This window comes from Anser cygnoides, chromosome 4 (genome assembly GCF_040182565.1).
Source record: "Anser cygnoides isolate HZ-2024a breed goose chromosome 4, Taihu_goose_T2T_genome, whole genome shotgun sequence".
NCBI lineage: Eukaryota > Metazoa > Chordata > Aves > Anseriformes > Anatidae > Anser > Anser cygnoides.
The window spans coordinates 6,298,291-6,323,231 of NC_089876.1; the positions used below are offsets into that span (position 1 = coordinate 6,298,291).

General features: G+C 43.8%; 2 protein-coding genes and 1 non-coding gene across 3 annotated transcripts in view; 1 reads left to right on the forward strand and 2 right to left on the reverse strand.

Moving 5' to 3' along the window:
• Positions 1-192: 192 nt before the first annotated feature.
• Positions 193-19,476, reverse strand: PTCD3 (pentatricopeptide repeat domain 3). The gene is made up of 24 exons (XM_048047848.2): positions 19,333-19,476; positions 18,071-18,117; positions 17,018-17,057; positions 15,787-15,832; positions 14,962-15,030; positions 13,727-13,831; positions 13,163-13,286; positions 11,982-12,100; positions 11,153-11,226; positions 10,782-10,869; positions 10,625-10,685; positions 10,257-10,339; positions 9,459-9,603; positions 8,397-8,447; positions 7,495-7,578; positions 6,890-6,918; positions 6,257-6,360; positions 4,980-5,058; positions 4,798-4,888; positions 4,312-4,397; positions 3,532-3,680; positions 3,071-3,112; positions 1,586-1,744; positions 193-886 (listed from the first exon to the last, which is right to left on the reverse strand). Exons 1-24 carry the CDS (start codon positions 19,413-19,415, stop codon positions 805-807), a joined length of 2,040 nt encoding a protein of 679 aa, XP_047903805.2. The 5' UTR covers positions 19,416-19,476; the 3' UTR covers positions 193-804.
• On the reverse strand, positions 10,406-10,548 carry LOC125180113 (small nucleolar RNA SNORD94). The gene has a single exon (XR_007158386.1). It is a non-coding gene; the product is annotated as a small nucleolar RNA SNORD94 (small nucleolar RNA).
• A 69-nt stretch (positions 19,477-19,545) lies between the features above and the next one.
• The window catches only part of POLR1A (RNA polymerase I subunit A), a 33,677-nt gene continuing 28,281 nt past the window's right edge, over positions 19,546-24,941 (forward strand). The window contains exons 1-7 of the mRNA XM_048047789.2: positions 19,546-19,695; positions 20,181-20,385; positions 20,991-21,140; positions 21,220-21,327; positions 22,174-22,259; positions 22,377-22,486; positions 24,325-24,411. Of these exons, the coding sequence (XP_047903746.2) occupies positions 19,619-19,695; positions 20,181-20,385; positions 20,991-21,140; positions 21,220-21,327; positions 22,174-22,259; positions 22,377-22,486; positions 24,325-24,411 (823 nt within the window). The 5' untranslated portion in view covers positions 19,546-19,618. The remainder of the gene's footprint in view (positions 19,696-20,180; positions 20,386-20,990; positions 21,141-21,219; positions 21,328-22,173; positions 22,260-22,376; positions 22,487-24,324; positions 24,412-24,941) is intronic.

Sequence of the window (24,941 nt, forward strand, 5' to 3'; positions counted from 1 at the left end):
CCCAGGTGCAGTAACACTGCCACGAGGGCTGGCTAACTGCACAGCAGAGAACAGAACAGCAGTTGTCTGTCTTTCCAGTCTCCTCCTCAGCTTTTTTGCTGCGTTCTGTACAAACTTCACTTAGTGGTCTCCCACAGACCAGCAGCAGCGCTGTAATCAACAGCTTTTGCTCAGGGACGATCACAAGGTGGCTGTATTTAGTGTCAGACATTTATTAGATGCAGCAAGCTCCAGCTGTACAGAGCAGCTTTTTAGCCTCTGGAGTCCAAAGCCTGTCCCCAAACAAGATGAGGAAAAACACCACAGGTGACAAACGCTGTGTTACTTACTTACACTGTTTATGTACAGAGTGAACATCATTTGAAGTCATTCATGAACATTAGCATGAAAGGAATTAAATCCAGCACAGCTTCACATCACAGGAGGCCCAGGAAAGGTGTTGCTCAAGGAGCTGCACCTGCTGAGCAGCTACCAGAAAGCGGCACTCCTCTCCCTCCCCGCAGCCCCCGGCGCTTCAGGCACGCTGCGTGAGAGGTGTGGAAGGGACCGCAGGGTAGCCCAGCCCACCTTGAACTTCCCCAGACCGTGAAAGAGGACAGCATCTCAGCTGCTCTGCAGAGGACAACGTCCTCTTGCCAAGAGGTTACCGGTGGGAAGGGTCTGGAGTGCTGCAGCACTGGGTAGAAATCAGTTTTTGGCAGTTCCCCGAAGCCGCCTCTTCAGTGGTTTCACTTCTCGTGGGAGCCTCCCAACACCACGGCCGTGCTGCTCCCCGATTTCCCAAAGGGAAGGCAGGAGGGACAGCTAGTCGCTGTCGCTGTCACTGTCGCTGTCACTGTTGCTATCGCTGCTGTCGCTGTCCGGCTGGATGCTCTCCAAGGCCTTCCTGTAAATTTTAAACCCTTCAGTCAACATCAGTCCCCTGTTGTAGCCTTTTGTAACCCCCTCCCCAAAGGGAGCATTATGGGCTGCCTATCATCCGCAAGGGACAGGCCCAGCAGCAGTTGCCAGAGGCACGCCCCTCTCCTTTTGGAAAAGCAGACTTGGGTTACCCAGACATCAGAGAGCCAAGGAAACCTGGTTATTTGTTCCTTTGGACCAAACGTGGCTCTACCGAACAGCTCTCGAGGCTAGGTGCATCCCGGGTGTGCCTGTGTCAGCTCAGCAGCCAGCTGTGGTGGCTGCCCAGGTGTGCTGGAGGCTGACCACGAGCCTCAGAGCCTGCAGGACACGCAGGGCTGTCTGTCCTGTGCCGCTTCCCTGCTTTTACGTGCCTGGAATCAGCATCTGAAGCGGGCAGACTCAGCTGGGAGAAGACGCTAGGAAATGAAGGCAATAACAGAGCTGAGCACCAGGCACAGGTAGCCCCATAATGGGGGGTTTCATCTCCTCCCAGGGGAGATAGGATTGAAAACTGAGCGGTTATTTTTTGGGGTGTGAATCCATCAGCCAATATAAAGGCATGTTATTCTGAAAGCCAGTTCTCTCTGCCACCCCAGCAGAAGAGAAGCCTCTGCACAGGAATTACCCCTCTAACACCCCGCCTACTACACCCCTTTAGCAGTAGGGATAGGGTCCAACTTACCTCTGGCTTTCAGAGAGTTCAAATTCCTTCTCTGCTCTGCTTTTAAGCCTCTGTGCTGAAGACAGACCGAGGGACGCTGCCAGCTTTACCAGCTTAATTGCCTCGTCGGGGGAATTGGTTTGTTTAGCACAGTTCAAGAACTCATCCATCACCCGGTCACTGCAAGAGGAAAGGAAAGAGTGACTGCTCGTGGGGCCCCAGGCGAGGTGGCCATTAACTCACAGCAGGAAAGGAAGTGAGGGATTTTTCTGATCAACCAGCCCAATTCTGCTCCTGCCAGAGGTGTTAAAACTCCACCCCAGCCTTCATCCACATCAATGTGGTGTGCTGGGAGCTCCTGTCCTTCCAGGAAGCAGGCCTTCTCCTTGCACCAAAGTCTACTTTGGGTAGCAGCTCACTGCTCAGGATAGGGACCCAACCTTAGCAGCAGCCTAAACAACCCTCCCCTCTAGCTAACTCGCTCTGCTCCTCCGGCCCCACCTCATGTCCAAGTGCTGGCTCTGCCCCTCCATCGCCCGTGGCAGTTGCTGGAGACACCTTTCTTGCCTCTCAGCAGGGAAACAAGTAAGGGTCTGCAGCTCGTGCTGCAGGGAGCAAGGGACATTTCAACCAGGAGAGCCCTCAGACCCATTTGCTAACAGCAGGGGAAACTCTTTCCTTACACATCCATAACCCATGGCAGCCACAAACCACCAACTGCAGCACAACTTCACAAGGAGAATTCTTCTCCTCCCCTTATTCCCCGAACCGAGACAGGGCTCTGAGGTGGCTTGGCAGCATCAAATCTTCCCTGGCCACACTGGCAGATGTCTGCAGAACAGCAAAGTGCCGTTACCAGCTGCCCTCGGTACAAAACACCCTAAGGGGTGCAGGAGGCCACAGAGAACGTGACATCTCCAACACCACATCTGAGGTGTTCCTTTATGTAAGCACCAGGCAGGTTTTTTTTTCCCTAAAACACATTATATTCCTTAGAAGTTGTTTGCTTCTTCAAAAAGATAATTTTTCCCCAAAAATCCTTAGAAAAAAAGCTAACTGTTGGAGCTTAACAGGGTGACATGTAAAATTTAGGATGTGGCTTGATAAACTTGCTTTCAGAAATCCAGACACCTCTGAAGCACCAGTGCTTGCTTAACACATTAGATTTTTTTTTTGAGCACATGGGAAATGAGATGTTCCCAGGAATGCTGCTTAAACTGACTTCCAACGCATACGATCAGTGACACCGTTCTCCATGTCCCACAGCTCCATTCAATGACATCTTGAGGATCAACCCCACAAACCTCCCTTTGCATCTTCACCTTTTCTGGGAGGCAGGAAGGTCTCAGAATGTATCAGCTGGATAAACAAACACCCGTGCTCACAGGGACAAACACACGCACTTTGGCAGTAAGATACGGAGCACTACTGCTGGTTGTAACAGAAACGCAAGATGCCAACCAAAGGGGGACTCGGCACGCCAAGTCAGAACCAAGGCGTACTCACGTGGGAATCCTGTTGACTTGCTGGAACCGCTCCATCACCTTCCTGTTCAAAAGGACAAAAACAATAAAACAAACAAAACAAACACATGGGGAAAAAACAGGTATTAAATCTCTTAGAGAAACCCTTGCTGAGACCCAGGCAAGCTCTGTGTTTCCTGAAGACATTCCCCCAGGTTTGGAACAGCTCCCATGCCGTATTCTCACAGATGCGACGTACACCAGCTAACATCACTGAACAGCTTAACACAGAACATCTTAAACGCTGCACGAAACATCGGAAGGGTGACTGGTGACAAGTTTGAAGTCTTTAGAAAGGTACTTGTCACTTCTTTGTTTCAAAGAAACCAGCACAAAGAAAGCATGTTAAACAACAGAAAACCAGTCACTGATGTTTGATTTCTGTGGTTAAGCCCTGAGCTACAGCACCAGCGAGCAAAGAGCTCCCGACAGCCGCACACGCACCAAGCGTCCTGCGTTCTCCCAACCCTGGAGAACAGCACGGCGACGTGGCCCAGCGCGCTGCCTGTCCACGCCAACGGGGCCTGCTCCCTCCAGGATTGCTCGTGGACGTTTTTGATGTCTTCAGCACACTTGGCAAACGCCAGCTGAGTCTGTGAAAAGATCATGCTGTTAATTCAAACGTCTCCTCAATGCCATTCTCCAACACCCTCTGCATACACTACAGGTCTGTCCCGATGTGATTTAATGCTGTGAATTAACAGCAGTTAATCCTGGCAAAAAAAAAAAAAAAAAAAAAAAAAGAAAACCCTCTTCTCTGAGGATGCTTGTTTCCACTAGGCAGGCTCCAAAACAGCTTTTGGGGAGGGAGAGCTTCATTTAGAGACCTCCGCAGCATGCAAAAGCCTTCAGCCCTCCTCAGCTTGAGAAACCATTCGTTGCACTGACATATTTGGCAAAAATTGCCAAGTTCTGCCATCCCCAGAGATGTGTTAGGCTCTGGCTCGGCAGCCCTCACTGCTGGGCTGGATTCCTCTTCCAGAACTTGGTATGGAAGTGATCTTCCTCTTCTGTGTCAGTGTGAGGTTTCTCTACAAGTTGAGCACAATCTGGAGAGCTTAGCAGACCTGCACAAGCTCACACAGATCTGAGAATTTGTAACAGCATATGCACAGCAATGGGATTTCTAAGGTACATTGACAATAACACAGCTCAAATACCGTCTGTGTGTCACATACAGAAACACGGATACGCCTCTACTCTCTTTTCACTGGGCTCTCTTACCTCTTCAGGATGCGTCTCTCTGCTCATCAAAGACAAAATCTCTTCCAGCAGGTCTTGTCTCCTATTAAACCCGAGCAGTTTCGTATCTGTTTAGATAAAGACAGCAGTTAGTAGGGTATTTTCGACATGCTAAAGCCCCTATCTGTGCTTGTCTCCCCTGCTTAAGGTGCAAAGAATTTAAACGGAATTAAACGTGGACTGTTGGTTAAGGTGCTATCTGGTGAGCATTCAGTTTTCCAAGATGCTGACATTTAACCGTTACCAACCTTTACAGCATGATATGGCACAGCCAGGCTCTCTCTGATAGGCAGAGCTGATAGCACACTTTTTCTAATAATGTAATCTCACCACTGTACTCAGCAACAACGTCCCTCACGACAAAGCATCTCACTGTGGCTATTCTGAGCGCTAGGAAGTTCTCCCACTGCTCATTCCTCCAGCCTCTACCAGAGGAGCTGGCTGAGGGACCACGTGGCTATCACTGACCTTCCCAGACCGACGGAATCGCTTCCAAGTGATTGGCTGCATCCAGCGCTTGAAGGAGGTCCAAGATATTTTTGGGAGTCGGATAGAAGAGCTGAGGAAGGAAGAATCACTTCAATGAACTGTAACCGTACCCTTTCTTCATTCTAAAGCTTGAAAGCCTGCTTACAATAAGATACACTTACCGAAGGGGGCATTTCTCTGTACCATTTCAACACAACATCGATTTGTTCCATCATACACAACAGTGAAAAGAATTTTGACCTACAGGAAGGAAAAAATGCTGATTCAGTAACAATTAGATCATCGGAACCAGAGAAGGGCCAGCAAATGATGGTGCTCTGATCATACTTGTGTTGCACATCATGGAGCTTCACTGTACGACTGCAATACTCAGTACAATTAAAACAAGCAGTAGCATTTTTGGGGGGAGAACTTTGCGGTGACAGCAGGTAATTGGCAGAATTAGAAGTGGGCCACTGCATTTTAAAATCCCTAAATAATGCACCCTTTCTGCCTGACACCAAGTTTGATGTATCTGAACCCCCCTCAAATTCAATTTCAGGTTAGGAACCACTTGATATTACTTTCCATTACTTTTTCTTGATTTACTTACAAGCTAAATGAGGCCAGATCATAAGAATCACCCCACCTCTGAAACTGCATCTTATTTTGATGGTAATTATTTTCATGAACCTACTGGAGCATTCTAGTTGCAATGCCTTAGCAAGCTTTCCTTCAAATCAGTCTAACCCAAGTCCTTAATTACATTCAGTGACTGCAGCAGTTGATGACATTGGTCAGCATGATCTAGATGCCTTGGTTACACAGGCAAGTAGTAAAATCATTTGAGTTTGGTGCCTAGATACACCTGGAGCACTGCAGCCTCTCTCTACAGCAGTGAGCAGAGAGCTAGTCCTGCTGTGCATGCTGGCTTGGTGTATCCACCACAGCCACCTCCTGAATTGCCATGTTAAGTAGCGAACAGGACTGTAGAAAATTCAGCTGGTTAATGGAGTTGTGGGAGGGGGATTAAGCTAAGCCGAGGCAGTGGAGGGTCTGGGTTACAGACTTGTGTTCCTTCCCTGTCCCCTTGGCTGGATAACAGTTTTCCTGTAACACACGAGGGACCACTAAAGAGGCATGACTTTGTTAACAGAGTTTGATGATCATCTATGATCTGTTTTACACATTTAGCCTTCTGACATTTATGAGCTGATGAATTCATCTGATTTCTCATGCTCCAAGACACTTTCAGTTCGGAAAAGGCAACAAGCCAAAAATAAATCCTAAGCTATCACTGTTCTTAAGAGGTACTTTGTCACCTAATTCCCAAACCGCACACATAATGGCTAGCTGATATGCAACAAAAAGCAGCGTTCTGCGCGAGGTCTGAATTCTAGTTTACATTCAAATCAACAACAATACACAAGACACCAAACATGAAGTGCACTTCACTCACCAGTAGGAATTTAACTGAGCCATGTCCAAGAATTTCCAGTTATCTCCCGTCTCCATTGCCTTATTTAACCGATAGGCAAGCTTGATATCCTTAAGATCGCAGCACTGCAATAAACCAGTCAGATTTTAAAGCTACCAAATGTAACACAATACATTCTTCTGAGAATCACTTTCAAGAAGTACGAAGAATAATAAGCTGGCAGTTTTTAATGGGAAGCAATTCTATGCAGTGACTGCGTAGGCGTTGTGTTTAGTTGAGAAAAATGAATGACTCCCTCAGGGGGCAAAAGCCAGAGCTGCTTTCTAACCTAAACTGAAACTGCACAGGCTGTCTGACTGCTGCAGGGTCACTAGAAGCAGGAAGCAGGGCACAGGAGACAAGAGCTGTGTAGCTGTCTCTATCAAGAGACGCACACAGACACACAAGTTACCATCTTTGAAAGTATCAAGCAAAAAAAAAATGAAAAACACAACATAGAATTACAGAGAAAAGTTACAGGAGGTGACAAACACAGGTGAAGAAAGGAAAGATGCTGAGAGCTAAATCTTGTGAGACAGGCTGGAAATCTCACAGGCAATTCTGAAACAGCTGGAGGGCTCAAAGGAACTGTGACCGCAGGGAAGAGGTACTTACCACTTGCATAGCGGTGGCAAAAAAATTGGCTGAAATGGAAAAAATGAACTGTTAGATTCCTGCTTTCAAGGAGACATACAGTAGCTCATTAACCCAGCCTCCCACGGGACAGATGAGACATCTTCAATCAGAAAGCTGAATCTGTAGCTAAATTTGACAACACAGCAGGGATTCTGACTTTATACGTGGAAACTCTGCCATGGTTGCCAGCCAGTGTTCTGGGGGCAGTTATACTGCTGGGCTTTTGGAGCCAGATTTCAGATTTAAGCAGCTGATCTGTTTGAATGTGGGTGGTTTTACAAAAGCTACATTCTCATTTGACCCAAACCAGCAATATTTGTTAAATGGGCAAGTTTAAAAATAAAAGAATGTCAGCCATTTCACCCTCCTCCTTCGTTATGCAACAGAGATAAGTGTTCAGGCAGGTCACCCACTTCTTTAGTACACCCCAGAGCTGCCCAAAAATATAAAAATGTATCAGAAAGGGTTGGTAAAAGCAAGCTGCACACATTCTTTCCAGCCAGCTAGAAGTACTTGAAATCCACTAGCTAACTCTTCAGAGATGTTTAAGCAATGCAAGTTGTCAGATATATTGAAGTTCATACCATCATCAGGGTCCTGGGCAGTGAAACTCCTCTTTTCAACGTCCTCTAGCACCTCAGATATGATGCCTGATGGGCCAAGATCAACTGCGGGACAAACAGACGAGCAATATGACAGTTGTACTACGTGCTCCATTAGTAAAGAGTTTGCAAAGATACTATGGAAATGGAAGCAAGCACCAGAAATTCAGAACAAGTGTCAAGATTCTCCTATCTGTACCCCTATTTGTGGTGTTCCACACGAGCTGCAGTTTTATTTGCACTACAGATTGCCCCAGTATCACCGCATTTCCACAGAAAAACAGGGCAGGCTCAGGCAGAGACGAGTACTTTCTAGCAAGGAGTCCAACAGGCCAGGAAGTTTGTTTGAAGACAGTTCTGGGAAAAGCAATACATTTCAAAAACAAGTGTCTATTCTCTTCCCATGCCAAAGGATTTGTAGCTAAAGGATCTCCAACAGTTGGGCTCCTGCCTTCTACCACAACTATTTCAAGACAGCTCCAAAGCACAGAACTGTTTCAGGAAAGCAGAATCCTTGTGCGTTTTCTTTCCTGTGAGTAAACAGTCTATAAAATCACGTTACACTCAGACCCAGCCTCCACAGAGACTGAGTAGCATTTGCTCTTTAGCTATACCGACTTGAAGCTACGAATGGAAAGGAAAGGGGCTTTCTTTCCAGTTTTGCCAGTTCTCAAAGCACGAGGACTCTTTCTTCCCTATCTTCTTAGATACTTTCTTTTTCTTCACTCAAGTAGAATCAGACAGAACAGTTAACACTAGGACTGCGCACATAAGAAACCGTATTTGATGTCCTAAATCAACAGCTTTCATCCATGACATTTGGAAAGCATTTAAAGCAGGTGTTAGACAGGACACACTCACAGACAAGCTGATACTGCACCTACCAGCTCTATAAAAAATAGAGAGAAGATGTTCATACGTTGCGAGGCTAGGCTCTGAAAAGAAAAAACATTGAGGTTACTTTGGTATTCTTGGCTGAGCTTTATGCCCAAGCTAACTCAGTCTCCATGCCTTCCAGTCATGCAGAATTTGCTCTATCATTGCTCTCCCTTTCCACCCTAATGCTGGACCAGCCCTCACCCACACACGTTACAACTCTGAGAAACGTTATCTGAGGGTGGACTGTCAGCTGGAGCATCACGTTGCTGCAGGACAAGCAGCCAGGCTTCCCTGCTCTAAATTAACAGCAGCAACATTCCAGACCTAGTTTTCCATTCTGCTCGTTAGCATCTCTCTACTGTATCAGCAGGCATTTTACCAGGGTAAAGTGCACTCTACAACGCATCACATCAGCTGTGCAGATATTCCCTGCTTTTTAAAAAGTTGACTTGACATCACCAGAACATCATCTACACCAAAAGCTTTTCTGCTGTACAATGTAGATACATAGACCTCAAATGGCTTGGGTGGCTTGTCAGATTTACTCCTTGATCCATAGGAAGCTAACAGACTCAGCTGACTGCTGTGAGTATATTTATATTATTTACTATTTCTACAACAACACTGCAGTAAGGACACAGCTGAGAAATAGCGCATAGGCTAGGACCTACTTCCCACTGCATAAACGCACCTGTCCTCGAGCAGCTAGATGTAACTACAGCTAACAAAGTAATGACAAACATGCTCCTCAACTAAGGGACTGTAGCACCAAAATGCTTCATTACTTGTCCCATCACTTGTCCCAAGTGCTAAATGCACCCACGATGTTGTAATTAGTAATCAATAGAGAACAGAGACTCTGGACAACAATTCAGTTTAAAGTCTGCAGGCCACAACTCAAAAATTACACCTTTTTCTGTCTCAGTTCTCTCGCAAAAGGAAACAAACAGCAAAATCAAGAACACAGCGAGAAATATTTTTCCACTGGCCTTAAACTTTTTCCCTACAGCTGGAAATGCTGAGCTCTTAAGCTAACTATTCTGGAGGTGATGTTCTGGTTCTCTTACCAATTTCGAGCGCTTCCATCTCCTTTATTACTGATATAGCCACACTTCTGCCTATGCCGCCACACCGCCTCAGAGTCTTCAGCACAGCATTAAACGTTAGCACATTTGGCTGCACTTCCTGCTGCACCATGTGATTCAAGAAGACCTTCAAAGACAACAAAACACAAATCCTCAGGGTTTCATACATCACACATCACAGTTCCACTTTCAAGCAGATACAGATGCAATTCACCAACCTAATCCTTCTCACACCCTGCAAGTGAAAACACTGCCTCAACTATCATTTATTAAGGAAGTACTGTCTAATCTTTAATTAATTTCAAGAAGAAACAAGACTACAAAGTTGCATCACATTTGATCTTGGAGGTTTGTGTCCAGAGTATCAGGGAAATTGTTAAGTTTCCTTACTAACCTTCCTTACCACTGTTATTAGAACTGGAACCTCTAATGTTACCCCTCAAAATTCCATTTCCACCATAACACTATGCATTGCAATTCAGAGAGGAGTTTTTAATTATCTCCCATCATAATTTCCCCAATTACTTTCTGGCTTGGCAGCTCTCGGATCAGTAAGTTCTCAGAAGGCAGAACTGTTCTGCAAGGACAAGGTCGGGTTTTGTACGTTTTTCACTCCTTCACAGTTAGTTTGCATGCTTAAACTAGCATAATTCCTTTGCAGCAGATATTAGTATCTTACAAAACCGATGCTAAAAAATGAGCTTCGTAACAACTGCAAACTTGTACCAATAACGGAGAGCCAGCCCCCACGCTCCTACCTCTTCCTCTCTACCTCCTTACCTTGACTAATTCCCATCTTTCTGGGGACCTGTCCTTCAGAAACGGGACTGCTGCGATCAGTGCATTGAACGTGTGCACATCGGCTGAAAAACGTAAGATAATTCACTTTAACTGACAACTGTAGTCTAAAGAGAACAGTTTGTTACAACATGGCTCAGCTTCTGGCGAAGTTCTCATGCAAATCTGTTTCCAGTGAGCCAGCCACACGCCAGCTGCACTGAAATAAAGAGTTTGCATTCAGCTCCCATGATCTAGCTGAGGTCCGTACCCCTGCGCCAATCATCATTGCCATGAAAGAAATATTCACACACCCAACAACTCATTTCTGCTACTCAGAAGCCCATAAACCAAAAGAAGCAGGCACTTACCCTTGTGCCTTTCATTCAGCAAGTCTGTATACACGTCGTAAGCTTTAGCAGAAGCCCCATGCTGGAAAAAAAACAATAAACAAAGAAAATAAACCATCTGTGTGAGACTTCAGAAAGTTAAAAAAAAACACCTCTCAGCACTAAAAGGTGACTTTACCTTGACCATCCCACGGATCATTGTGCAATAGGAGTGTGCATTCCTCTCTGGCATTATCTTAAATATCCTTTCAGCATTGTTGTTCTCCCTAGAATCAACAAACAAGCTGGATGTTACAGAACTCAATTTAAGATACCTTTATGAAAACAATTTGAAATACAAAACAAAATTACGGGCTGTACTTCTAGGGGCTGACATATTAGTCCTCATCCTTTGAGCTATTCTACAATCGCTTACTAGACCTCCACCAGCACTTTTAAAGGAGCTGTATTTAACAAGTAATGCCTGCAAGCATGGGCTTTAAGTCAGTTTTATAACAATACAAATGCACAGTGAACTGAATGCAAGAATATCAGCAACATTTTCTATACCTCCATCTAGAGCCAGACGAGCGTGGACCTCTTTGGAGTGGTCTCTTTGGAGTTTTCTGCTCTGAAGCATTCACCTGAAGAGATTTTTTTGCAGAAATGAGTTCCTCAGAATTCAAAGTTATCGACAGACATCAAACAATATGTTTCGGTAACAACGCAGAAGTTCAGTAGCAATTTATAAACTACCAAAGCTGTTGTTTTTTAAAAATTAGTTACATTAAAACGATTTGCATTATAATGTTTGGGAAACTAGTTAAGTTAAGAACCCTGTTTATGCTACTAAACACACTGATGAGGCAGATTATATATATAATTTGTGGAACTGTTGAAAATACTTAGACTGTATCACATCACGTATAAAACCCTTTCTCCCTCAACCCCCCAAGGACAGGTCGTGTGTAACACATTTCCTGCTGATCCAGTGACCCGATACTCCGAGCTCTCAACTTCACTAAAACCCAGATTTTAGGGTTTGGGCTGGAATAAAATGGCCATGCTCATCTATGTTAGATGTACTAGAAGCTGTCACTGGAGGTGAGCTACGAAACCAAAGCTGGCAGTGGGAAAAATGTATTTAAACACAGGTCAGCAGAACTAAGCTGATGCAGGGTTCTGGCTGCAAAGTTCATCTTTATGGAAACTACTTTTGCTAGTAGGTCAGACACAGGATTTTTATAGCTACTGTACTTCTAGGGAATGTTGGCTGCATCTGACCCACCTCACGCCATCTTCCTGTTAGGGAATCACAGTACAAAAATCTCGACATCACCTCCATACACTCTAACAACTTATGAAGAGAAATAAATAGAACTCAACATGTTTTTCATACCCCCGATTCTTCCAAATCCTCTTTCTCTGCACGTTGTTCTTCCTGAGCAGATTCTCCATCTCCGTAGAAGCATAACAAATCTAAAAGGCTGTTTGTGGTCTCCAGAGATACAGGGGTACCTACAGAAAATAACGATGTACAGCAGTCAGAGAGAGTGAAAAGCACACTATTCAATGTACAGCCCTATCAGAGCACCTTTGAACACCACTTGGTTCTCTTCTGACAAAGATGTTCTCTAGCGAGTCTGTAAAACTGAGGTATGAAATTAAAATTTCCTTGGAACCACTTATAGCAGAAGATGATTTTAAGTAAACAGGCGTATCTGTTTTTCTGTTAATGCCACAGAAAGGGTAGAGCTTTCCTGACCAAGTGGGAGAAGGGAGTTGCAGCTAGCAACTGAAACTGTGAATCAGCACAGGCACAAACAACACTGCAACTAGAAAGTGCTTTTCACAACTACTCCAAGGATACATTTCCTATGAAACAGATTTAAAACCAACAAAAGAGTGATTTGATGGAATCTTCTTTCCATCTTTCAGTGGGTATGGGAAGGTCTCACCTTCCCACTAAGTTTTCCTCCTTCAGAGGCTGTGGCAGTTTGTTTTCTTCTGCTTCCTTCTCATTTGCCCACGACAGAGGTAAGATCCAGAATAAGGAGGAACCAAGAAAGACTCATTAACTGCGGGCAGGGCACAGACGGGGCACTCCGCTGGTATGCTGTAACAGTGCACCACAGCAGTACAGAGCTTAGTACCACCTTGTATCATCTGTCTCTTGGTCAGGAAACTCCTTGTTCTCTGTGTCACCAAAGCGACATCAGACAAGCCGTGGATAGGGAGGGCCTGATAATTCTGGAGAACCAGTTCGCCAGACCAAAGACAGTCACAAAAAAATTAGCAACATGGTCATGAAAACTGCCTCCATATGAAGCTTTGGCCTCCACACACGCTCTGGATGTGGTTACACCAAGCAGCAGGGAGTTCTGTCATTATGCATGGGTTAAACTACGCTCCCTGACAGCCAAATTCAAGCGGACAGGATGAATGTGAACACATGAAGCAGTTACCTCTCCAGTTCCAATTGAATGTGACTAACTTGTGTTAACCTGCGCCAACTACTAAAACACTTTTTTAACAACTTAAGTAGAGCTCCAGCTCAGAACGTGGCAGGCAGCCACACACCTGCTTGCAGGAGCTGATCGAACAGGTCCACGGAGGCTTTCACCATCCTGAGGTTGATGCGCTCTCTTAGAGCTTCCTCGTTCACTCCTTCAAGCTGAGGTGTGAGAGACACGGGCATCAAGCACTGAAAGCACAGAGGACAAGTTAAGCTCATGCTCAAACCTTCTCATAGGTAAAACACTAACCGAGTACGTTTAATTCTTCACCCACTACACTGCTTTGATAATCTTTCATTGGCTAAGAGCCTTTATTAGGCCCCCCCAGCCCAACAGCAGCAGCCCTTGTGGTGATGAAGAACCACACATCCTCACCTCCCACTTTCCTCCACAGAAGTCAATATCTACACAGCATTTCTTTCCTTACTTTTATCTGAAAAACCTGCATGATGTTGAATCTACTTTAGTTTCACTTGGAAAACACTGAAAACACAGCATTTCTTCCATAGCTGTCTGCAAACCAGTTATCAACATTATCTTTTTTACATTAGTTTCTGCCCAGTCTAACAGTTGATTTCACTACCTGACACAGCACAAATATAATGAAAATGAAAAGCAAAAAGCTTACTGCTACGTTAGGTTCTGCAAGAATCTTGTCAAAATATTGAGGAAATTGCTTAATGATGTATTTTGCAGCATTTCTCCCCGACTCCTTTGACAATGAAAGCAGACGCTGCATAGGAAGGAGAGAACAAGAGTTTGATGAAGAAACACATAACTAAAAGAATCAGAGCAACAAAAAACAGCTTCTGTAACACTCAGCGTTCTGATGGGATCAAATTAAACGCACATATTTTCAGCTCTTAGTAAAAACACAAGGACAGGAACAACATGTCGCATAAATCTTCTGGTATTATGCCAAGGTAAGGATGTCTGTTCTTTAAATGAGACAGTTCTACGGTATTAAGGAATGAAGTTCTGTATCAAATGCATCTGAACTTTGCTTTACTACCTCAAGGTCAAGCTCTTCTCTCTTTTTAGAGGTATGACATGAAGTTTCTCTCTGGTTTTCGTTTTCAAGAGCATCACTGGCATCACCCAATTCTCATTTGCAGCCTTTCCTCAAGTTCTAGAGTCGGCCCCTCCTTCACCGCTTCTTTTAAAACTTTGGACATTTGAAAGCCTCCTTCACCTTCCTCTGGCCTCACTACACGGCTGGTATGCCAAAGAACTGCTGAAGTCCTCTCCTAGTCCTATCACTGACTTGCCAAAACATATCTTACTATCACGCACAGCACTTTCTTCTTGCCCTTATTTTCAGTTCTGCTTTCTCCTGCCTCAGCTTCACACTCTTTAATCTTAGGCAAAGGTAACATCACGGACAGACTCCTTTCCTTCTTCCTTTTATTACTACCTCATTACTATTTCCAAAAACCTATGTTACCAAATAGCTGTTCTGTGGATAAAAGTCCTGGCAGTTGGCCACAACAACTAATTAATCGCATGCAGTAACAGGCACACTAGTAACCATCCGTGTTTTATTTCGCATATAATTCAAATCCAACTAAACTATAAGCACAAAACCTCAACACTTGCAATATCACTTATTCAGGAATGTTAACGGAACTATGTCAGACAAAAGGTCCCTACAGTGCAGGAAAGAAAAAGAAGTAACTTTGTGTAGGCAGGGTAGCTTTGTCTAGAAAAGCATTACAGTTACTATGTGTTCAGACATACACAGAGGGGAAACAAGAACAGGAATTCTGATATTTCACTTTCTTCTGTAATTAAAACAAGACTTCAAATAGATAACATTCTCACAGGGCAAAGGAGGATTTCAAGGATTTCAGAGGAAATACTCACAGCATTAGCTGAATTTTTTGGCATAAGGAAAGGGTCATCCTGGAACATATAATGAGCAGCAGTAGGATCCTGTAGAAAGGAGAACCCAGGACTGAAACGCTTTCAGTTATGTAAGCAGGCATGCTGTGATGTATCACACTGCTTCAAGGGACAGAAGGCACGATGAACAGTTCCATCATAACCACCTGATCTGCATTTTACAAGAACTCCACTTGTACAATAGGCTGTTTGGGAACCATTTAAAAGGCGTTTCTGTTATGCATCTACATGCAGGCTAACACAGTGACCACAAAGGGGCCTTACTGGTGTATGACAAGCAGCGACCTTAAAGCAAGTAGGATCCCCAGCTTTAATCGCCTCAGGAGATCTGAGGGACTTGCAGGATCAGATTCAATTTCCAGAGTTCCAGACAGTGTTAAAGAAATGCATCACAGCATTAATTGTTGCCCAGCAGGAGTAGACACTGATTGCTCTTTGGAAGGTTTATGTTCTAGACTGAGATGGGCAAGAGGCAGAGTGGACTGGAAAGCTAAACTGGTAAGAGAACTTGCTCTCGATTTTAGCAAAAGCCTTATCAAAATATTAAAGCCTTTCCTGTAATATTTTTAACTATGATAAGTTACAGCTCTCTTTTCACTAGAAAAAGAGACTTTAAGGACACAGCAAAAAGTTTGAGCAGAAGAGAAGACCCTGTAAAAACCAAATGCAAAAATCCTGTCTTTCATTTCTGGCCAAGGCAGAAGTAAAAGCCTCCAGCGTAATAGGCCAACACGCAGGAGGATGAACAGTCTGACCCGTATCCATGATCGTAACAAAGCTACTTACCCTATTCACAGTAGAAGCCAATGTTTGGAGAACTGCTAGTTTATCCCTAAATGCAAAAGAAGCTTTGATTAATGCTGGGTTGCAGATTTTTAGTGCTACATATTACAGAATAAGCAAAGGATTATTGCAGCCTGTAAGGATTTTCAGTTCTAGAAAATAGTGCGTTTGCTTCACTTAGAAAACAGCACTTTTCTCAAGAGATAGAAAATTTAAATGCAAAAACGCTCCTGGAACTATGGGGAAAAGGCAAGACTTTGAGGAAAACCAGAAATATTTGTGTATTTCCTGCTACCACCAGTTACCTTGCTATACATTATGAAAGAGAAAACACAGGGAAGGTACAGAAAAAATTCCCTGGAAAGCTCCTCTCAGAGCCCCTTAGGGCTACCCCAGCTCTGAGGGACAGGATACACGAGGCCTTCTCCCTAAGAGGAATCTTGGGAGGGGAACAAAAGCAACAAAACAACCTATACTGCTTGCAACTCCCCTGTCTGTTGATCCTTAAGACTTGGGTTGTGTTTCAAGCACACAAAGAAAAGGCCACTAACAGTGTTTAGGTGAATGTGGTCTTGTTTGGGGTTTGTATACAGACGTCAGTTAGCTATCAATTTATTTTTTGTGGTACAGTCGTGCAATTTCAGCTTAACTGCTTTAGAGTACTAGGAGAATCACAACAAAATAGATTTTGTTCAGCTGTATCATTTCTAAACAGCATTTTATTCAGCAGGCTATCAATGGCCGTGTTTATTTTGCTGAAAGAAACATTCCTACATGCAGACAGCCAAATTAAATTGATTTTGCAGATTTCTAGCAAATGTAATCTTTTGCAAAGTAACTGAACTGTGCTTACAATTCTTCTAATGTTTTTTTGAAAGAGAGGGCAGAAACAGATTGTACATACTCTGCACTAAGGGGAAGAGTTGGGAATATTCCCAGAGCTTCCAGTCAGCAGCAACCGTCCCTCCTGGAGCATTAAATCTAAGATTACAGCAACCCTATTTTTCCTTTTCATCTTTGTTGTACACTTTCAAGTGAAGTACTGATCATAACTAAGACAAACAGCATGTTTTTTCCTAGGGGAAAAAACAAAATCTCTTGTAGCAGGCAGCAATGCCTGACTGGTTTTGGTACAGCCATGCTCCATTCTCATTCACAGACAGGTTACATTCAGCTGTCTAGCAATGATTTATTTTTTTGCAGGCCAAGAGATATTCCAACAGTAAACACTCACCAGGTTTTCCTTCGTGGAAGCACAATTTCTTCTTGAGTAACTATGAGAAACAATATTAAAGTTATTATTAAAAGCTAACAGGTGTCCAGAGAAAACCCTGGCCTAATCAAAATTGATGATTTGAGCTAATATAGTTGAAAAGATTTCAGCAAAGTCTTCAAAACCACAGATTGGCATAGGCCACAATTTATTGCAGTGGTAACAGAAACGGCTGGCAGGCAGATCAGCAGTCCTGCGCAGAGACAGGATCAGGGCCCTGAGGTTTCTTCTTGCCTCAGAGACCTATCCACTTACTCACCCACATTTCCTCAGCCATCCTTCTCCCGCACCTTCCAGCTTGAGCTCCAACCTTCCCCAGTCCTTTGCTTTCCTGCTCTCAGTCCCCCACTTTTAAGTCTGCTGCCTCTGCCCATTTGTCCTCCCCAATCCAGCTTGCCTGGGAACTGCAGCAAAGCACCCTCCCCACTTCCAGCTCCTCCGGCCTGACACCAACTGACAGCATAAAGAGCTGAACAAAGCCAGCCCTCCCAGCTTTCCCAGAGAAGATAAAGAGACAACGCCAAAGGAACCTGGGGGTAGTTAGCAAAGCCCTGTAGCAAGCTCATTCACAAAGGAATACGCAGGAAGTCCTGATCACAAACCCCAGAGGCACTTTCCCCACTGCCTCTGTATCGATTCTTCCAAGAGCTGTCCACTCCTCTTCCCACAGCCTGTAGCAGCAGTATGGTACAGAACGTGGAGAAGAAAACTCTGAGGATTAAGGTGAAAAATTCCTTGCTGTTGGATGCTGTCAATATCAATTTTATTCTGTTTCAAAGAGCAACTGGACAGCTGATGGAAGTGCACAACTCAGTTCACGCTCTCTGATCAGAGCTGCGTGGTGGTAAGGGTAATCAAGCAAATTAAGCCAGGACATCTCTTCACAACGAAGATGAGGGTAAAGAAAAAGTAATAAAGGCAAAGAGGGCATTCAGTGCCTTCTTTATCTCATGACAGCGCATACAGTGTGGGAAAAAAAAATAAGGGAAGAAACAAGTAATTGAAATATCATACCTTCTATGTTTTCAGCAGCCTTCTGAGCTGTACTACTGGAAGAGCACCTATAAACCAAACAGAGTTTTCAGTGTATACAGCAAGACCAGATTAATGAGATTCTGGACTACAAGTCAAAATTGATTAAAACATTAATGAGGAACAGGTAACTGGAAACGCTGTATTGTTAGTAACCCCAAATGACTACTATAAAACTCACATTTGATGTCTCTCTTACGGCCCTAATTTCTGGAGACGAGAGGGTATGGAAATAAAATTGCATTGGATAAGTTTCGTGATTTTTTTGGGGGGGGGGGGGGGGGTATCATGGTTTTAAGGTAGTTTTCATGAATGGCTGCATCTTAGAAAGAAAATCCTGAATGTAAATTAGAAAAACCAATCTGTGTTTTAGAGGTGGGACCCAGCTAAAAGCAGGACCTTTCCTTAAGTACTTTAGACAGGCACGGTGTGTTTATGCAAGTGGAATACCACAAAATGGGATGTAGTGAATGCAGACCCATTTACTTCCAGCTGCCCAGCTGCTACAGGGCTGCAGAGCTCACTCACATACCCACGGCTGTAGAAGACAGATTCTCATGAACTTGCTCCTGCTGTGCTTGCACCCAGGTCAGAGCTGGACACAACGCCTTCTTACAATTGCTCAAAAAGGTTTTGCTGCTTTTAACGTAAAAACCCTTACATTAAGACACTTTTTCCGCCCCTCATGGAGCATTCCAACACTAAAGCCTTACAGCAACTCTGACAGGGAAACATGCTTTAATGCTGACCTTGACCCTAACAGGGACACTGTTACGGTGTTTTTTGTGCTTTGAAGTGCCGTGATTAGCTACAACTGCTCCTTATCAATTCACACATTGATATGACTGGCTATGATTCCCTTATCTCAGAATCTGGCCCCCAAGCACCTAGTACAGCTGGCGCAGGACCCTTTCACTCGAGCTGCCCCGTTTTCAGCACTAAGAACCACTTTAACACCTCAAACCCCCTCCAGGGACGAAAAGGAACCTCAAAGCCCCCAACACCTGACAGAAACGCCTCACAAAAACACCCCCAATGCCCCCTCAGGGGGCAACCCCGAGGCCGCGCATGCGCAGAGCCCAGCGGCGCGGACCAACCCCAGGGCGCATGCGCGGCGTTTCCCGCCTCACTCTCCCCTCACAGCGCCCCCCCCCCTTCCCTCAGGGGCTTCTTCCCCACGGCTCCCCGCCCCCGTCCCCTTTCCCCCCGCCGAGGGCTCGCCCTTACCGGCAGCCCGCCCTTACCGGTAGCCCCTTCGCCTGCTCAGCGCCACCGCCTGCCGCCAGGAGCGCGCGACCAGCCGCCCCGCCGCCATGCCGGCCGTCATGCCGCGCAGCGCCTCCTGGGCGGCGGGGCGGTACCACTGCCGCGGCGGGGAGGGGACGCCAGCCCTGCCCCCGCCGCCTCCCCTCAGCCGTGGTACGTCCCGGCGCCGCCTCGCCCCTTCCTGTCCCCCCCCCCCCTTCCCCGCGTGGTTCCGTCCGTGGCGCAGCGGCTGCAGAGCGGCCGGGGGAGGCTCGCCCGTTCGCCATGAGGCCGCCCAAGGTGGTGCCGTGGTGGAGGTTCGCCAGGGTGTCCTTCGGGATGTACACGGCTGAGGAGATCAGGTGAGGAGCCGAGGCAGGCTTGTGCCTTTTCCCCCCGCCGTGCCCTGAGCAGGTTTACATGTGGGATGGAGGACTACAACTCCCATGGTACCTTGCGCGGGAGCGCCGGCCGGGCTCAATGGGCTGCGGGCGTGAGGCATGCTGGGAGGCGTAGTCCCGGTGCGACCTGGCCGTCACTGATGGTGGCCCATGGATTCGCCCCGGGTTCTGGGCTCCCTGTGGGGCTGTGGGGGCAAGGAGACGGCAAATACAGGTTATTAGTAAAGATTTAAAATAAATACTTACTGAGCTATGAGCAATTGTACCCAGACAATGTAGTTAACCATACATAAATCCCTGTTGTGTGTCCAATGTGCCCTCAAAAAGATGTTTTTATCACTAAAAAGTCACCCAGGTGCAAAATGTCAATGCTGATTCTAACATTCAAGTGTATGTGGCATGGCTGTTTGCTGCAGCTGATTTTTGTCCTTTTCTTTCATCTTCAGGAAGCTGAGCGTGAAAGCCATAACAGATCCTCAGTATTTGGATAGCGTGGGCAATCCTTCTGTTAACGGGCTGTACGACTTGGCTTTGGGACCTCCGGATTCCAAAGAAGCCTGTGCAACGTGCATGCAGAACTTCAGCAACTGCCCGGGTCATTTTGGCCATATAGAGCTGCCTCTGACTGTCTACAACCCTCTGTTTTTTGATGTAAGTATGCTTAATTATTGTCTCACAGGTGAAATGGCTGATGGTGTTCAAGCTGCGATAGTTGGTAGTCCTTAAAAATAGAAAAGGTACCAAGATCTGTTTTTTCTCTTATTTTAACTGTAGGTCTATTTAATAACCAGTAAATGTAGTAGAAAAGCTTTATTGTGTCGTGATAGTTCAATGTAAATAGACTTTTGCAAAATACATACTTTTCTGTAGCTATTATTTTATGCACTATTGATAAGCAAGAGGGGAGAGTGTTGATCACTAACCTGTATCACCAACTGCAGGGTGCTAACACTTAATTAAATGCATGGCACAGTAACAACTATTAGTTGTTTTCTTTAAATTGCTACTACAAACTTACGTGAACAGCTACCTACTTTTACCTTAGAATCTCCAAGTGCTTCCTGAACGTTCAGGAGTTGTTTGAACTCGAAATAGCAATATTTGTATATTTGTCCCTCTTATTCCAGAATAACTTATTCCAGAAAACTGTGCCAGTGTGGATAAGACTCAACAACCTGCCCAGCAATGTACTGAGTGACAACCTGTGTGCGAGCCAATATATCTACTAGGATAACCTCTTCCTCTTTTCTTCGCAGAAATTATACCTTCTAATTCGAGGTTCTTGTTTGAACTGTCACATGCTGACATGTACTCGAGCTGTGGTTCACTTACTGCTAAGTCAACTGAAGGTTCTGGAGAATGGGCTGCTTCATGCTGTCCATGATCTTGAAGTCGTCCTGAACAGGGCAAGTACTCTGTCTTTCTCCGTTACTTTTTGAATTGATAATACTGTAAATATAGACTTATCTATTCCTTTTTTTTCAGTTTTTAGAGCAAAGTGCAGATGCAACAGCTCTAGAAATTGAAGAAGAGTTAAACCGCCACGTCCATGAAATATTGCAAAGTCAAGAACCAAGCGATCAGTGTTCAAATGTAAGTAGAATCAGTGATCTTCTTAGCATATCAGATTTTGTCCTTTTAATACAGCAATGTGCAAAAGAAAGTCTCTGTTTGACTATGTAGACTTTAGATTTTGTCCCTGAGTTCTGAAGTGTGTTACATTTACAGTGTAATGTCCAAAGTCAAGCTTAAAAATATTTTCTTTGCTGGCCCATAAAAACTTAGAGTAACTATTAGGTTTATAAAATATGATTTGTTTTCTGCTAATGGAGATGTCTTTATAGTACGCATAGAATATAGTCTCATTTTTCTGTCAGTATGTTACCTGCAGATAGTCATACCTCTGTACAATGTGCCAGCTGTTTTGAGCTGCAGAACATTTTTTAACTCAGGCATCCAGCAGTTTTGCAGCATAACGCACATTAAAAATTGTTAAATTACATGATTGTAATTGAATTCTTCTTTTCTTTTAAATGCAGTTTAATGTACGATGTTAGTAAAGGGAAATATTACTAAGTTTTAACATCTTAGAGCAGATTTGCTTATAAGCCAAATTTAGTTCCTTAAACTCTTTTTTTGAAACCAACCTGAAACCCTTTGGAACTCGTGTATTCGTGAGCTGTCAAAAGAAAAGTGATTTTGGTCAATCTTCTGGCTTTTAGATTAGAGAAGACCTCTAATGAGAGAAAAGCTCTAAAATTTAGCACTGACTTGAAGATTAAAGATTATTGATAAAATAAATTTTAAAAGCAAGGAGATAAATGTTGGGATTGTGTGTGTAATGCTGAGTTTGATGTAAATTAGGTAGTTTAATGAACTTGTGTCAAATGTTTTAAATTATTTTTATTATTTTTAATATTTTTAATTCCTCTCTATCAGGTAAAAAACGTTTGTGAGTGTAGAAATAAACTGATAGCACAGTTCTGGAAAGCACATATGACTTCAAAGAGATGCCCAAACTGCAAGTAAGTTTAACTACACGAGGAAGTAAATAGGTGGCATAGAGTAAAATGTTGTAAGTGTTTGTATTAACGCTTTTTTTTACCTTTGCTTTTTTTCTTTTATTTCTTTTTTTCTTTTAGATCTAGAAGATCACTGGTGCGAAAAGAGCATAACAGCAAGCTGACAGTAACTTATCCTTCCACGGTGTATCGTAAGTCAGGAGAGAAAGGCACCGTGGATGAGCCAGCAGGTAAAATATTTGTCTTCTACTCTAATGTGTTTGCCCATATTTAAGATGCACAGTTTCCTAGCAACAAATATGCACTTGTATATTTAAACAAAACACTAGGCTCAGCAGTAGGGGAGTATACAATTTCCATTAAATTCCTCTAACTTCTGTAGGTTTGAGTGTCTTTATGCGTGCCAGGGAAAGAAGTACAAAGGTGTAATCTCTGTCAACTGGTTTTGGGACACTGTGTTTTTGGGGGGTTAGCAGATTTTCTGCTACGTTTTAAACTAGAGAGACTAGATGAAAAATGAACCCGGAGGAGGGCCAACCTTCAGAAAGAAAAATCAGGTAATCTGATCTTTTACGGAAGGATTTCCTCCTAAAGAGGAAAAGACAAGAAAGTAGCGACACTTTCCAGGCTTAACTAACCCGGTGTTTGAATCTCTCAAAACTTCTTTTTCCCTCATGTTGTATCCTTGATCCTTTACACAGCCATGTAGAATTAATGGGGATTTGTGTGAGTTATTTAGCACTTGGAAAAGATTTATAAATAGAGCTTATTCTGTTTGCTTGCCAGTAAGTTAAATAATAGATTACAGTTGTGGAGTTGTGCCTGGAGAGGCATAGCATCAGTGATAGGTTTTCAAGCAGAAATTTCAGGTCTCTGCTTTAGCATCCTTTCCCTTGCACATTCAAGAAAGGCAGGAAAGTTTGGATATCCCAATATTTTTACTTTTGAGCGATATCTGTGACTGCACTCCATGAAATTGCAGGGTGCTACTTTGGGATTTCTGTTTGAAACTCTTTGACAGTCAAAAGTCTGGGGGCATGTTTTATTACGCTAGTAATTAAAATAACTGTTCTGGATGGTCAGGTGAATTGTCAGAATAGCTTGCCTTACAACAGAAAGCTTCAAAACCAGACATGTTCTTGCAGAAGCTGTTATCATTCACATGTGAAGTACAGGTAAGAAATATCTTCCTCCTGCCAATTTTCAAAGACCAGGGCTGTAACGCCACTTGATTATTTTATTTCAGTCATACATCTGCTGGAGTGGGATGGACCGTATAGTTATGTACATTCTGTACAGCCTGTGCCATGGTTGCTCGTTGTGTTGCACCTTGGAGGGAGTACTTTGGCTTTGATGCATTTATGCTTGAGGAGTGGAAAGGTTTTCCATGTGAAATAACAAAAAGAAACTTTATTTGAGGTCACGGGAAAATTGTTCTTCCTTAATCATATACCCTAGTTTCACTGGGACATGAGGGGCTCACCTGCAAGAGGAGGAGAAGCTGACACTATGGTTTTTCACATATTTCTGCTTTTCAGTAGCAAAACCATACGGTGTTTTCCTTCCTCTCAGAAATACAGCTAGCCCAAGTCTTGAACTTAAAATATACGTGCCATCCTGACTGTAGCTGTTGTCTCATCCAGTCGGGTATTTCATATGAACCTCGGTCTCACTGGTAATATGTGAGTCCCACTTGTCTTTCTCAGCTGTAGGTTGACTCTTGTTTTTTGTTTTGGTCAGTGGATGAGATCACAATTCACCATTAATAAATAAATCAAATAAATATGATCAAATAAAGCATACACTTTAGCTGTAAAGAATGAGTTTTGTTTCAGCTACATATTGGTATTCACTAGTCACATAAATGGCTTATTTATTCCATACTGAGAAGGCTCACTTTATTTAATTTCAAATCCCAAAAGCAAAGTTAATGATGCTTTAAAGTAGATGTTAGCCAGTGTATTTTGTGTTATTTCCACTCCTTTTCTTTGCTGGAAACACTGATCGTTGTAAGCCAAGAAAACCTTTTGAAATAACCCTGTGTTTTTGTTTTTTATTTATTTTTAAGCTATTGATGAAACCCAGTTAGGGAAGAGAGGCTACCTGACACCAATGACTGCCAAGGAGTTCATCATGTCTCTGTGGAAGAATGAAGGTAATGCTTGTTAAGAGCAGCGTTGTCTCCTGTTTTCTTTGTCCTTTAGTGGACAAAGTCTGCAAACGTTTGTCTCCATATTAAATCCTTTTCAAATCTTTACCTTTTGCCTGGAGGGCTCCTGGTTTCAAGATAAATGTTTATGACAGAAGGGCTGGTACCTAGCGAAGGCAGAGAACTGAATTCAGTAAACTAGTTTGATCAGCTGTTCTCAAATTGTGGCTTCTCACAAAGCTTGGTTGTTGTTCAGGGAAAATATGATCTTCACATGGTGCTGTGTCTGCTATTCCCCACAGTCACCTTGGTTAAAGACAGAGTGTATTTAGTAGTCTCTTCTTTTGAGTCACCTGTACACTAAAAGTGTCTACAGTTGTCAGGAAAAATCAAAGGGTTTCATGTATCAGTCATAGTCAGTGACAAAAATGACCAAAGAGAACAATAAAATTCTTTCTAAAGTATTTATGCCTAAATGTTTTTATTTTAAACAAGCTCTCTAGTATTTAACTTAGCAGCTTCTTTTGATTGACCAA